At 42.9% G+C, this 12,149-nt stretch overlaps 1 protein-coding gene across 1 annotated transcript; it reads right to left on the reverse strand.

The window, feature by feature from the left end:
• Positions 1-649: 649 nt before the first annotated feature.
• On the reverse strand, positions 650-11,202 carry LOC139208813 (protein FAM171B-like). Its single transcript, XM_070838562.1, has 8 exons — positions 10,998-11,202; positions 6,678-6,911; positions 5,962-6,054; positions 5,644-5,802; positions 5,042-5,212; positions 2,858-2,974; positions 2,568-2,691; positions 650-1,758 (listed from the first exon to the last, which is right to left on the reverse strand). The coding sequence occupies exons 1-8, from the start codon at positions 11,173-11,175 to the stop codon at positions 816-818; spliced, it is 2,019 nt and encodes a 672-aa protein (XP_070694663.1). The 5' UTR covers positions 11,176-11,202; the 3' UTR covers positions 650-815.
• Between the last annotated feature and the right edge of the window lie 947 nt (positions 11,203-12,149).

A 12,149-nucleotide genomic window follows, 5' to 3' on the forward strand; every position in this document is an offset into this window, starting at 1 on the left:
AAATCAGTAAGATTAGTAATAAGAGTCATTCTTCACTGTGTGTGTGTGTGTGTGTGTGTGTGTGGACATTCCTGTTTCACAGTAATCACTGTAATTACTATAATTACTGTACCTGAGAGTAAATATAGCTTAACTGATCAGGTAATATTAATATTATCAACAATAATATCAATCATGATTATGATCATTTGAGTTCAGTCTTACCTCTGTACTGGCGTTTCATAGTATATATTGTATGTAATAATGCTCATCACCAAGGTCAGGTTTTTTTTGTATTAAAATATAATGAAATGATTCACTTCACAACAATATACACAAATATGCACAAATACAAATTGTTAAAATAACAAACATTCAGTCACATTACAGTAACCATGGTTATCTGTCCATTAATCATGAGGGAATAAAAGTTCATGATTGTTCTCCCACAAATTGGACAACTGAAACTATGTCAATCAGTCTGAACTGCTTTTTTTTTTGACACTTCTTGGTTAAAACCGTTTGAGGTGGGAGATAAGAGATGAGGCAGGCTGTTAGAAAGCAGGACGGCCGTGAGACATATTTGGGATGTACTGTTAAAGCCACATTCAGCAGTTGCCAGTTTACATGCTCTGCTTTGGAACTTTTGTACATGCACAACAGTTGCTAGCAGAATGTGTGGAATCTGATGGTAGAAATGGATGTTAAGCCGTTATGTCGGATTGGTGCTTTAACTACGTCAAAAGTGGAGAATCAGGTAAATAAGTCACTCGTTAGAACTGATGCTGCTGATATGTCAATGTAGAGGGCTGTGGGCATGGAGGCGTTCAGAGTCTTTACTGTGGAGGTGCCTGTTTACTGCTTGATGAGCTTTTGACAAAGGTAGCATTGCGCTCCAGCGTCACAGCCCTCCTTCCAGACGTCTGGTTCAGTTCGCTCATATCCACTCCTGAGTCTAAGCTGGTCTCTCGACTCTCAACTGGCCTTCGTCTCCTCTGCTGCTCTGACACAGCGTAATGGATCTCAGCTGCAGGTTTGCCCTCCAGTGATACAAACCAGGCCCGAGGAGGCTGAAGTGACGGGATTTTAGAAAGTTCTGCCAAGGCAGGCACCGAGTGTCTGCTGCCCCCAATTTTATTAAGTGTTCCTGGGACCGACACTGACTCTGGGAGGCTGAAGTGACCTCTGGATGTGTTGGTGGAGGCTGCTGCCTGAGAGCCGTCTTGAACCCCAAGCTGGTCCTCACTTTCTACTTCCTGGTTCTGGTTGGCAGAGGGACCTTTTGGCGCAGTCTGGGTGAAGCTGTCTTTGCTCGGCGGCTCGGAGGCGGCACTGTTTGAAGCCCCTGCGCGGGGAAGAGTGGCCGACTTGCTCCACTGGGGCTGCTCTGGCTGCTCCTCCATATGGAAGAATGCTGGAGCGTGAAGAATGGCAACAGGCTGGTTATAGAAAAACAAATTCTCTGTCAAAGAGCCTGACGCTCTGATCTGCGCCGTAGTTTTATGCAAGCCCATCAGATCATTCAGGTCAGTGTTGAGCTCCAGCTCATTGCACTCCACCGCAATGGCCACAGCACTGGGGTTGGCTATCACATTTCCATTGTGCATGCAAATAACAGAGGTGTTGTGCCTTTCTGTGAAAGTTTGGCCCAGTCCATCCGGTGGATTAGAGGAGCTCCCTGAACATACTTCAAAGACTTCGTCGTCACATGTGGAGGTGGTTTGGTCTTTGGTCATCACTGGTAGGCTCTTCTTTGTTTGAGATTCACTGAGAGAACGTCTGTGTACAAGATGAAATTGAGCACAATAGTTCATTGTTTCATCTAAAAGCTCAAACTGCACACACTCCATGATTGCACACTAAGAATACAGACATTATAAACACAGTCAAATAGATAAATAATGGATTTGCTTTTGTAATCAGCATTTTGTTTTTATATACTGATTTACTTAAAATGATAAAATAGTCATGCCCTGTAGGCTTGATAAGTGCCTTTGACTATATACTGAATAGACAGATCAATAGCAGAGAACAGGATTATGCTGCTGGAGCCACCTTTCGGCCTTACAAGTTATGATACACAAAGGTTTTGCTATGGCCATGGATTAATCCTTTGGGATGCCTGCGAATGTCAAAGTGCGTCCACTAAAAATACTTGTTTTTGTCATTGACAGGCTCAGATTGTTCTTTTAAGTATCTGACACTATGGACAGGATCCCTACAGAGAGAGATTTGGAAGATCTGTTTATGTAACCAGAAACATCCTCAAAGCTAAAAGACAAAACTGACAATACAAAATCAATTGACAAAAACAGTAATTTTACCAGCAGAACGTGGGAGCTGCTGGTCTACTCCTGCCTCCATCAGTTGGTTTATTTGTACTGTTATATAAATGTTATATATATAGGCCTACTGTTTTTCTCAATGAAGTCTTGTGGTTCTAAAGAGAGTAATATGACTACTATGTCTGGAAATAACCCCCTAACTTACATATATATTGTGTATGTATACTGTATGTGTGCGTGTGCATCCATTGCAACGGTCTGCTGTACAGAAATAACATGTGTGTCAACAATAGAAGATGTTACCTGCGATAACACAATAACCCAACAAGGACACAGATGACAGTGACAAGCATTCCTCCAAGGATGACCATCAAGAAAGATGAATGGCGCAAGATGAAGTCAATGGGGATGGAATCTCCAAAGAAACCTAAAGCATCAAGATGGACAGAAGAAGTTTGGTTGAAATATAAAACATCTACAGGACCATACAAATCACTGGAGATGAAAATAAACAAAGTGGTTTTGCTATCTAATAACAGTCATTGATTATTTTGTGTTTCTTAGCTTCCAAGCTTCCAAGGAGGAGCACTTGCCTCTGGTGGATGACAGAGGGGCTGCTATCCAGTAACCAAGGTGAGGAGCTGTGAACGTCCACACGAGTTTTCCTTTTACTGACACCACGGTCCCTAACCCTTTTCTCATCCACCCGCCTGCATAGAAACAAACAAAAACACTTCAGCATTTAATGTATACAATTTGTCTTGAATTTCCCACAATCCACAGAAAATCTATAATACTGAGAGTTAAGTTACTAAGTTACTAAGTTAGTAGCCTTCTCAGTGTGTGTGTGTGTCCAAGTCCTAAATTATGGGGCTGTTGGTCTGGTGGCCCCCCCCCCTCCCCCTTAAACCAGTGGGCTGCTTTAAAGTTAGCTCGACGTCTGAGTGGCATTTAACAAACAGCTACTGTACCACTTGTCTAAGAGGAGGAGAACTGACATAGTTGCTTCTCTTGAAAATGAATACATAAGTAAGGCACTGTTAATTCTAGTAGGTTTATTCACGAGTGTATTAACACAGAGTCATCTTAACAAGGTGAAGCTAATCTCCTGAACACATCAGTCTGGTGACAGAGCTTCTCCTTTGAGGCATCTAGCTGAGACAAGCTCGTGACACTAATAAAACATGAGCTCTGCATTCAGGTTAAACTCTCCCCTGCAGATGTGGAGTCAAGTCACTAATCTAATATCATCTATTTTAAACTGAACATCAATTCATTCATATTAATTTATACAATCTATGCTAATGGCCAAGGCTGGGTATCACACTCCATTCCTTTTAAGGGATCGGCTGAAACGAGCCAGTACACAGCAGTATGGAAACTTCCCCAGTGACTATTTGTATGCAAGCGTTCTTCGATTCAACGTGACGTGTGATCGGCCTTCTACCGCAGCAGCTACGATCCATACAGTCTGTTGCGGTGAAGTCAAGGGCGGTCTATGTGGCAGCTTCAGCGTCCTGAGATGCCACCAAGCGTTCACTAAAAGTAACGCTGTCTGATAATATAGATGTATAAAACACAGAGGGGATTGTCTCAGGAAACCTGGGAATATGAGTAACTCGATAAAGCACCTTCATTTAGCAGTGCTCTATTGGTATCTGCATCACTTTAAGGGGTTTTGTAAACGATACCTTGACCTACTGATGGCTGTGTACAGTATTGGATTGAAAGAAACAGAAATGACCCTGCTCAGGGCTAGGTCACTAATACTGACATCTTACATTAAAGTATATTCCACTGACCTGCCTCAGTTTATAACATACACTACTCACTAAAAGTTAGGGATATTCACCTTTCAGGTGAAATTTCAGGATGAACCTTAAAATGCATTCTAACCTTTCCAGGTGAACTTAATGTGACCTTCTCTAAACTTTTGAATGCACATGTCCAACTGTTCAGTGTTTCAGTACTTTTTGCACCAGTTGCTGTTCTCTAACAAGAAGCTTAACAGCAACATTCACAACAGGTTTGATCCATGAATCCACCAATACATTTCCTGCTTCAGTTAGAATTGGTATTTAAACAGTCCTCCTCATCCTGCTGTTCACATTCTGACATCATGAGACCAAGACGACACCTAACAGTTGATCAGCAGCACCTCAACACTGGAGGCTTCAAACAGGAAGTCCTCAGACGGAGGTGTTCACTGAGCTTAGAGGGTCACAGAGTGTCATCAGGAGGTTGTAACAGTGATACAGAGACTGGAAGAGTCACAGAAAGGAGAGGAGTGGACGTCCTTTGGCCACATCCCAATTTATTGAGACACTGAAAATGTTTTGTTGTGGTATACCTACCACTGTTGTTAGATTTTCTTTCAATAAATTGTTTAAGATGAATAAAATTACCATTGCATGCTTCTACTTAAATGCCCTACTTTCATGATATAATATCACTGTAGCATTCACTTTTTACATTTTCCATATATTTCACCTGAAAGTCGAATATCCCTAACTTTTTGTGAGTAGTGTATTTCTATGACTAGGTGTTATGTGGTTATTGTGAGTATTTTCTCCCATTATACCATTTTTAACGACCCTCTATGACCTTTTTGACACTCTTTGCTCTTTATAGATGTGCCGTTTACCACTAAGCTTCCTCCATACAGCAAAATGTCCAAGTGAAGGCCACAAAACCAACCCCTCACTTTCTCTCCTGGCTCTTCAGAGCTCAGAACGGGGGAAGATTTTAGTGTGTGCATGATGGCGACTTCTCCTCACCAGTGGTCCGGTTAAAGAACCAGGCCGGAACGACGTCTGAAGTGTGAAGTCCACAGCTGTCAGGAATGCTGAGGCTGATCTGTACGGGCCCGCTCACATGCAGCTCTGTGTCTCCTGAGAAAAGCTGCACGCTGACAGCCGCCACCGGACTCAACTCCACACTGACATATCCTGGAAAAACAGAGGATGTAATGCTTAAGAGAATGTGTGGAGGAAGTGTTCATAAATAAACACCTTAGATGCAGGGTTCCAGGTTAACATTCTTACAGTCTGAAGCAGCTTATCACAGCCTCTGATGGCATAAATCAGGAAAATGTAACTAGTGCAGCCTTTGAGCTGCTTTTATCCCATTCTATTTATTATGAGCCTGCATTTCTGTCTGCTAATAGTGCCCTTTTTAATACAACCACCAGATGGCACCCTAGAGAACAATTCAAAACGTACACATAGTGTGTTTTCACTTCCATCTGAACTCTCAATTACTAGAATAATAATTACTGGAATGCAACCTTCAAATTTCAGACAGACTGTGGAAATATTATCTATAGCACACAAAGGTGTGTGTGTGTGTGTGTGTGTGTCACTGCAACACACTCATCTACCTGATTTGCTGCTCATGATGCCCAGAGTGTTAAGAAAGCCATCCTCCTCTGATGGCAGCTTGGGAATGGTCAGGTAGGCTCTAACAGAGGTGACATTACTGCTGTCTGTCAGGTTCAGCAGGCTCTTGGGAAACTGGATGATGGGCTCCAACGAAGCATCTAAAGATAAAGAAAACACATTAAATAACAGCTGAAAATGTAGGTTAAATAAATACATTTCCCTTTTGCTAAATCTGACGCTTGCAGTGACAATAAAAAAAAAAGAGCGACAGAGAGAACATGAGTAAGGAAGTGTGACTTTAACAACATGTACAGTACCAGAAGTTTTGCCAGTGATCAGGACCGATTCTTCAAAGAGCCAGATGTTCCCTTGTGTCCGACCAAGTAGTGACATGGTCACAGATGAAAATACTGCAACAATGACAGGAGAAAAGGGGAAAAGATGACCATTTGAATCAAGCGCTTCATTGAATTATCAAAGTTTGCCCACTAGATGGCAGTGTGAGATCGTGTTACTTCAAGTCAGGTATTAAACCACAGACAAGAAATCTGGGAATTCAGTTGTATGGTGAGGATTCATCTTTGCTGTTACTACAGAAAGAGCAGCTCAAGAGTCCGTTATTTGCTCTCATTAGAAATGCATGGTAGCTGTAGATGAGGAACAGAGACAGAAGAAGACACACACTCCAGATGCGGATTATAAAATGATTCCAAATGGCTTTTCGTGGGTGCTGCACCTCATTAGCTGTCAAAGGCAGTTTGGCAATGACAACCAGAGAATAACTCTAGTCCACGAGGCTCTGTATTTTGACATCATGGCTCTATTTGAAGTGTCCTGATAAAAAAAAAAGCCTGCAGATCCACTAATCTTCTCTAAGCTCAAAGAACAACCTGAACTCGCTGATCGTTCTGTGATCAAAAGAGCCACTGATGAATAAAAAAAATGACACTGCCTTTCTTGTTTTTATCCTTTCGATAAAAAGCTCATTACCTGTGCTGATTCACATATACAATGTCCACATTAAGCGACTTACTTGGCATTCTGTTGGTTTTACAGGGCAGCAGCGTGCTAATGTAGCCATCCTTGCTGGCTACAATTGTGATAGGCATCCCAGATTGGTAGGGAACATGAAGCAAAACACCGCCGTCCTCCCCGGTAAGAGCTGTGTTGGTCCTGGTGTAGTTCATGTAGACCTCCACCACTGCCTGGCTCAGATACTGAGAGCTCAGCACATCGCTGACCTGGACCTTTAGGCTAAAGGCAGAGTCTGGGAAAAATAAAGATTAGGTTTAGACGAAGATGGGTAGTCAGGGCAACAGTACTGCTTTTAGAGTTGATCGTGAAAGGTTATATAAGTTGTGGGTTGCACATAAACTACGAGACAAGAATTCCTAACAACATAAGGCAACACCAAAAATGACACATCTGACATACTCTTGGTAGTATTTGTTGAAAACTGGACTGCATTATAAAATAGTATGTGGTGTTCCTGTTAATTTGTCTAATACTTTTATACAGAATGACCATGTATCTTTAACAAAATAGAGTTGGCTGCATTTCCAATTAACCTAGACGGGCCCTTATTGACACCAAAACAGGAAAAGTAATTTGCGGAATCCCTCAAGGATATCAGTCAGTGAATCCCAGCAGATTTTACAGATGTGGACACAAAATACTAATGGAGAAGTTGGCCAATTAGTACAGCAAAGCATGCAGTCAAAACAACATTATGCTATATCAGCATGCAGATGGGTAGGTGCGCTACGTATTTCCAATACTGTGATTCTTATGAGGAAGCCCTAATCAATTTTGTTTTCAGGTAGTTAGATAACGTGACACCTTGACCACAAACCCGATTAGCCACTTTCACAGTGTGTCCCAAACCCAATAGTAAGTTCATGACTTTATTTCTCAGGGCCATGGTGTTGCATAACAATGAAGGAATGCTTAGTAACACATTATCAAACTAGTTTCCCATATGAATAAATGGCGCTAATGCAGATAAGCCCCAAGGATTAATGCAAGGGAGGCACACAGTGCATTAAAGCTGCACTAATCAATATCTATATATCAACAACGAATCAGATAAATTACATGCGTAATGTGAAAGGTGACGCTCAAAGTGACGAACCCACAGGGAATTATAACCCACTCTGCGTTTCTCCTCAGCTCATTTTAGCCTCTTAAGCTGATTGTTTTGGTTTTTCATACTGTTCATTTACTGTTCAAGTCTGCTTTTAGCTACAGCAGCGGGGGAAAAAAAAAACCAATGCTGTGTGCTACTTGCCCAGCACCACGAGACCGACTAAGTAAGCAACTATCTGGAGAAAAAAGACAAGCTAAAGAGCTACATATCTCCCCTGGGATGGTGGAGACCACAAATGAGCTATAAGCAGAGGGGAATATTGGACTTACATTTGTCAGGTGGCCAGAAACACTACTCCAAATGAATGCACGCTAATAGGCTGACGATAACAACTGATGATATGTCAATGTTGTGTTTACAGCTTGTTGTGGCCACAAAAATGAATTAATGCTGCTTTAAATTGTGAATTTTTGAAAGGCAAGTAAAGCATTCCAAAACCCCAGCGGTCACTGGGGTAAAAATCGTGTCAGCGTGGTTTAGCATGAGGCTAGAAAAGCACATGCATGACTGAAAAAAAGCCACTGACCTGCTCTGTAACAAAAGTGGAGCAGAGTGCAGCTGCAGAACTCTGCTAGCACTGGCAAGCACCAAGGTATCTTCCCTCACCTACTGCCCTGCTATAAATATTCTGTACTGCTCATGCACTGTCTGGGCCTGGAGGTAAGTTTTGGGAGCCATAAATCTCAGCAGCCGCCTCCTCATCAACTCTCCACAGTTACAGTAGAGCATAGTTATTTTGTGGTACAAGGCCATAAAAAAGGTCCTTATTGCGCTTTTCACTAGTAACTAAATGCAGTAATATCACTATAGCAGCACTGTAGTCTCACCAGTTATAATCTCCTGAGCATCTTTCTCTAATGGCAACAACTTGCCAGTGATGGAAGCAGTGGTTGAGTTTGCTGCTAGTCTATTTGCTCATAATCCCGCTGCTAAAAGAGCTGCCAAAGCTTTGCTGAAAACTCATGAAGCCATGCCTCATGCTGCTAGCTTTCACAATATTTCAGCATGTGCCAAAACCAGATAACCAGATCATCCCGTATCATTGCCCCTAACAAGTCACTTTGATCGGGAGCAGACAAACGCCTGGAGCTGCCGGCAGCGCACGCATTGTCAGCCACAATATGAAACAAATATCTACATTTGGCTGTGTTACTGAAGTGTCGACCCACCGGGATGCGCACGCCGGCAGATGGACAAGAGGACGCTCGCTTCTGGAGAGGCAGGCTCCACTTTTTCGTGCCTTAGTGGCCAAATATAACAGAAGGGGGTCACTAAATCTGAAGTGGAGGTGTTTCGTGCCAGATTACTATAATCTCCCCATTTGGCCAACTGAATCATGCCGCAAAGAGGTTTATGAAGTGGATTGAAATGGACCATCTGAGGCAGAAGAGAAATAGATCCCATGCTGTGGGTGATGTGACTTGAATACTGTTATTATTGGGCACATAATAGTAGTGGTGCTCTGTTAAAAAAAAAAAAAGAATGCACTTCAACCGAGTGAAGCTTTGTCAAATGCTTTCTTGATCAATGTTCTTTTCATTTATAGCCTTAGGAAAGATACTTCCACCGATCAAACGTTGCATTGCAAAGCTATGTGTCCCTGAAATGAAGACAACATTAGAATTATAATAGTGAGAATGGGTTTATGGGTAAAGGAATTTAAACGTTGCTTTTGCTGATGTATGACTCAGATTCAAAACAGGATGCACAGGAGAGGAGCACAAACATGTTGACTGTGAGACCACCAGGCAGCACAAACAGATGGTCCTACAGGGACTTATCAGTGGTGCCCCCACCCCCTCCAACTAAACATGCTTGTATTTGTGTGCACGTTGGAATTAGGCCACACATTCCTCTGATGGAGGAAAACAGAAACGCACCCATTGATATGTGGGCCGAATGAGCCTCGAGCACGAGTCAGCAATATCACACCGAAGTGAGACAAAAGAGGGCGCTTCGGGTGGAGGCGGGTGAAGGGGGTGGCACGGAGGCTTCATGTCCTAACAACACCCTGTCCTTTAGTCAGATAATTACAGTCCGGGCCAAATGATTACGCATTTAAGTCTGCTGCTTTGCCCCGTTACCAAGGGCCAACAATGAAGATGTTAATCTGGGCTTGAGAGAACTGACCATCTGCTTGAAGAACCAAGGTGGTGTTTTTATTTAGAAAAGTGAAATGTAGGCAGCCGTTCCTCCGAGAGTTTGCTCCGCACAGAAGGGCAGCAGGGCTAAGAGGAGAGGGTTTGGCAGGACACAGCACAGGCAGGCAGCGGGGGTGGCGTGGGGGGATGGTGCCGGAGACAGCAGCATGCTTGGGTACATTTCCAAGTGTTTTGGTCGACAACACAGGCGGGAGGATCATGTGATGACCGATGGTAATGTACTCCTACAGCGGCATGAATTAGTCATGAAGCAGCCGATAGGGGAAAAGGGTCACAATTCCCTCTTTCGGCTCCTCTCCACCGGCCTGCTGTAGACAAGGAGTCTGTCATGGAAAGTGCATGCATGCAGTTCTGAGAGTGCAAGCGGGACAGGGGGGGGGGGGCACACTTTGGAGGTTGGTGGTGGGGAGGGGGGAGGTGGGGAGGTGGCGTTGGGAAGGGGGAAGCAGCAGGACCCAAACTGAACAGGATGCAGTAAAATGAATGTGCTGTAATGTCAAGGCAAGATTTGGGCCTTCTGAGCATCTAACGCATAACACACTTTTGTTTAAATGAGTAAAGCTGACATCTTTTTTTTTTTTTTTGCTGTTATGAAGATTTCAGTCCACCCCCGGGGGCCACTTTAAAATGTTAATATGTCGTTCTAACATATTAAATAAGGCACACACACACACACACACACACACACACAGAGACACATTGTTGCCTGCTTGGCTGTGATGCAGTGAAAAGGGACAGATGGAGAAACCGTTACTCATGAGCTGAGAGCTGCAAGCTCCCACTCCACTTATTACTCATGAACACATCAGTACAGATACAGATGGTGGAGGCCGACTTAAATGAGGACACAGATAATCTGATGGAAAAAATACCTGTGTGCTGGGTGATGGAGCAGACTCTAAAACGCGTCTAAACAATCATCTCCCTTTCATTTTAAATTCAAGCATCTTAAGCACACAGGAACTCTGGCAAGTCTGAAGTTCTCCTGAAGTTTTTTTTTTTTTTTTTTTGGATGGTCCTGAGATGCAGTGAAGCCCGTACAAACCTGACAGGGGACGGGGCACTTGTTGTGGGTGCTGAAAAGGCTCTTGTTTCATGTGATCCCGGTCTGAAAAGTTCCCGTCATTGACATGCAGAGAGCGTCCGGTCGGGGTGAGCTCTGCGCTCCCTGTCCCGTCCCCGAGCAGGAGCAGCGCGGACAGCAGACACATCAACAGGCGCATGACGTGAAAGATGGTGGATCGGGTGAAACTTTTCACCGCCGTCGGGTCCGGTTATAAATCTGGGCTTGTTCGCGGACGGAGATGCCCACTCCACGGCCATCCGCTCCCTCCTCCGCTAACGGACGCTCATCAAAGTGCAGCAGGGAGACTCCTCCCCTTTAAGCTGCCCCCGGAGGCCCCACAGGGAGCTGAGCTGTCTGTGCACGTGTGTGTGGCTGTGTGTGTGTGTGTGTGTGTGTGTGTGTGTGTGTGTGTGTGTGGGTGCTTACGTCAAAGTTAAAATAGAGTGTAGGGATAGTTTCAAGTAAAAGTCCTGCAGTCACAGTTTCACTTTGGTACAAGTCCAAATGTATTATCAGCAAAAAAGTGCTTATATATATATTATACAAGAAGAAGTTATCAGCACTCATGATGAAGAATGAGCCCTTCCATACTGTTATTATGAACTGGTTTTAAATGTGTCTTTTAAAATTTGATTCATTTATTTATTTATTTATTTTTACTTTTAGATTGGACAGAATTCTCTGTTTCTGATGTTTGTGAGATGCATCAACTCAGCAACGAAAAGTTCTTATAAATAAATGACTAGATAAATAAATATAATAACCATCATCATCATCATCATCATTATGTAAGTGAACCAAGAAAGAACAAGGCAGGTCACTGCCATAGAATGAAACTTGATTTCAGACAATGGCTGGTTTACCAAAAAGTTTTCTTTCTATTTCTTTTTTCTTGAAAATAAAATAAGACTAAAATAACTTGTTAAGAAAGAAATTTTCTTTAGAAATGTTTTCTATGTAAAATAATCTGTGAAGTAACTATATGCATCAGATATGTGCAGTGAAAGTGCAATATGTGCCTCTCAAATGTTGTGGAGCAGAAATTAAATTAACATAAAAAAATAAAATGCTTTAGTAAAGTACCTAAAATCGTACTTAAATACAGTGATTAAGCAAAAGTACTTAGTTACT

The sequence above is a fragment of the Pempheris klunzingeri genome, chromosome 10, assembly GCF_042242105.1.
Source record: "Pempheris klunzingeri isolate RE-2024b chromosome 10, fPemKlu1.hap1, whole genome shotgun sequence".
NCBI lineage: Eukaryota > Metazoa > Chordata > Actinopteri > Acropomatiformes > Pempheridae > Pempheris > Pempheris klunzingeri.

What these genes read in the sequence shown, in the direction of transcription:
- LOC139208813 (XM_070838562.1), bottom strand. Translation starts at nt 11,175, where the DNA reads ATGCGCCTGTTGATGTGTCTGCTGTCCGCGCTGCTCCTGCTCGGGGAC. An exon ending in CATCATGAGCAGCAAATCAG is followed by an intron (nt 5,213 to 5,643) that starts GTAGATGAGTGT and finishes CTGTTTTTCCAG; the next exon opens with GATATGTCAGTGTGGAGTTG. An exon ending in GGGTTATTGTGTTATCGCAG is followed by an intron (nt 1,759 to 2,567) that starts GTAACATCTTCT and finishes TCTTGTACACAG; the next exon opens with ACGTTCTCTCAGTGAATCTC.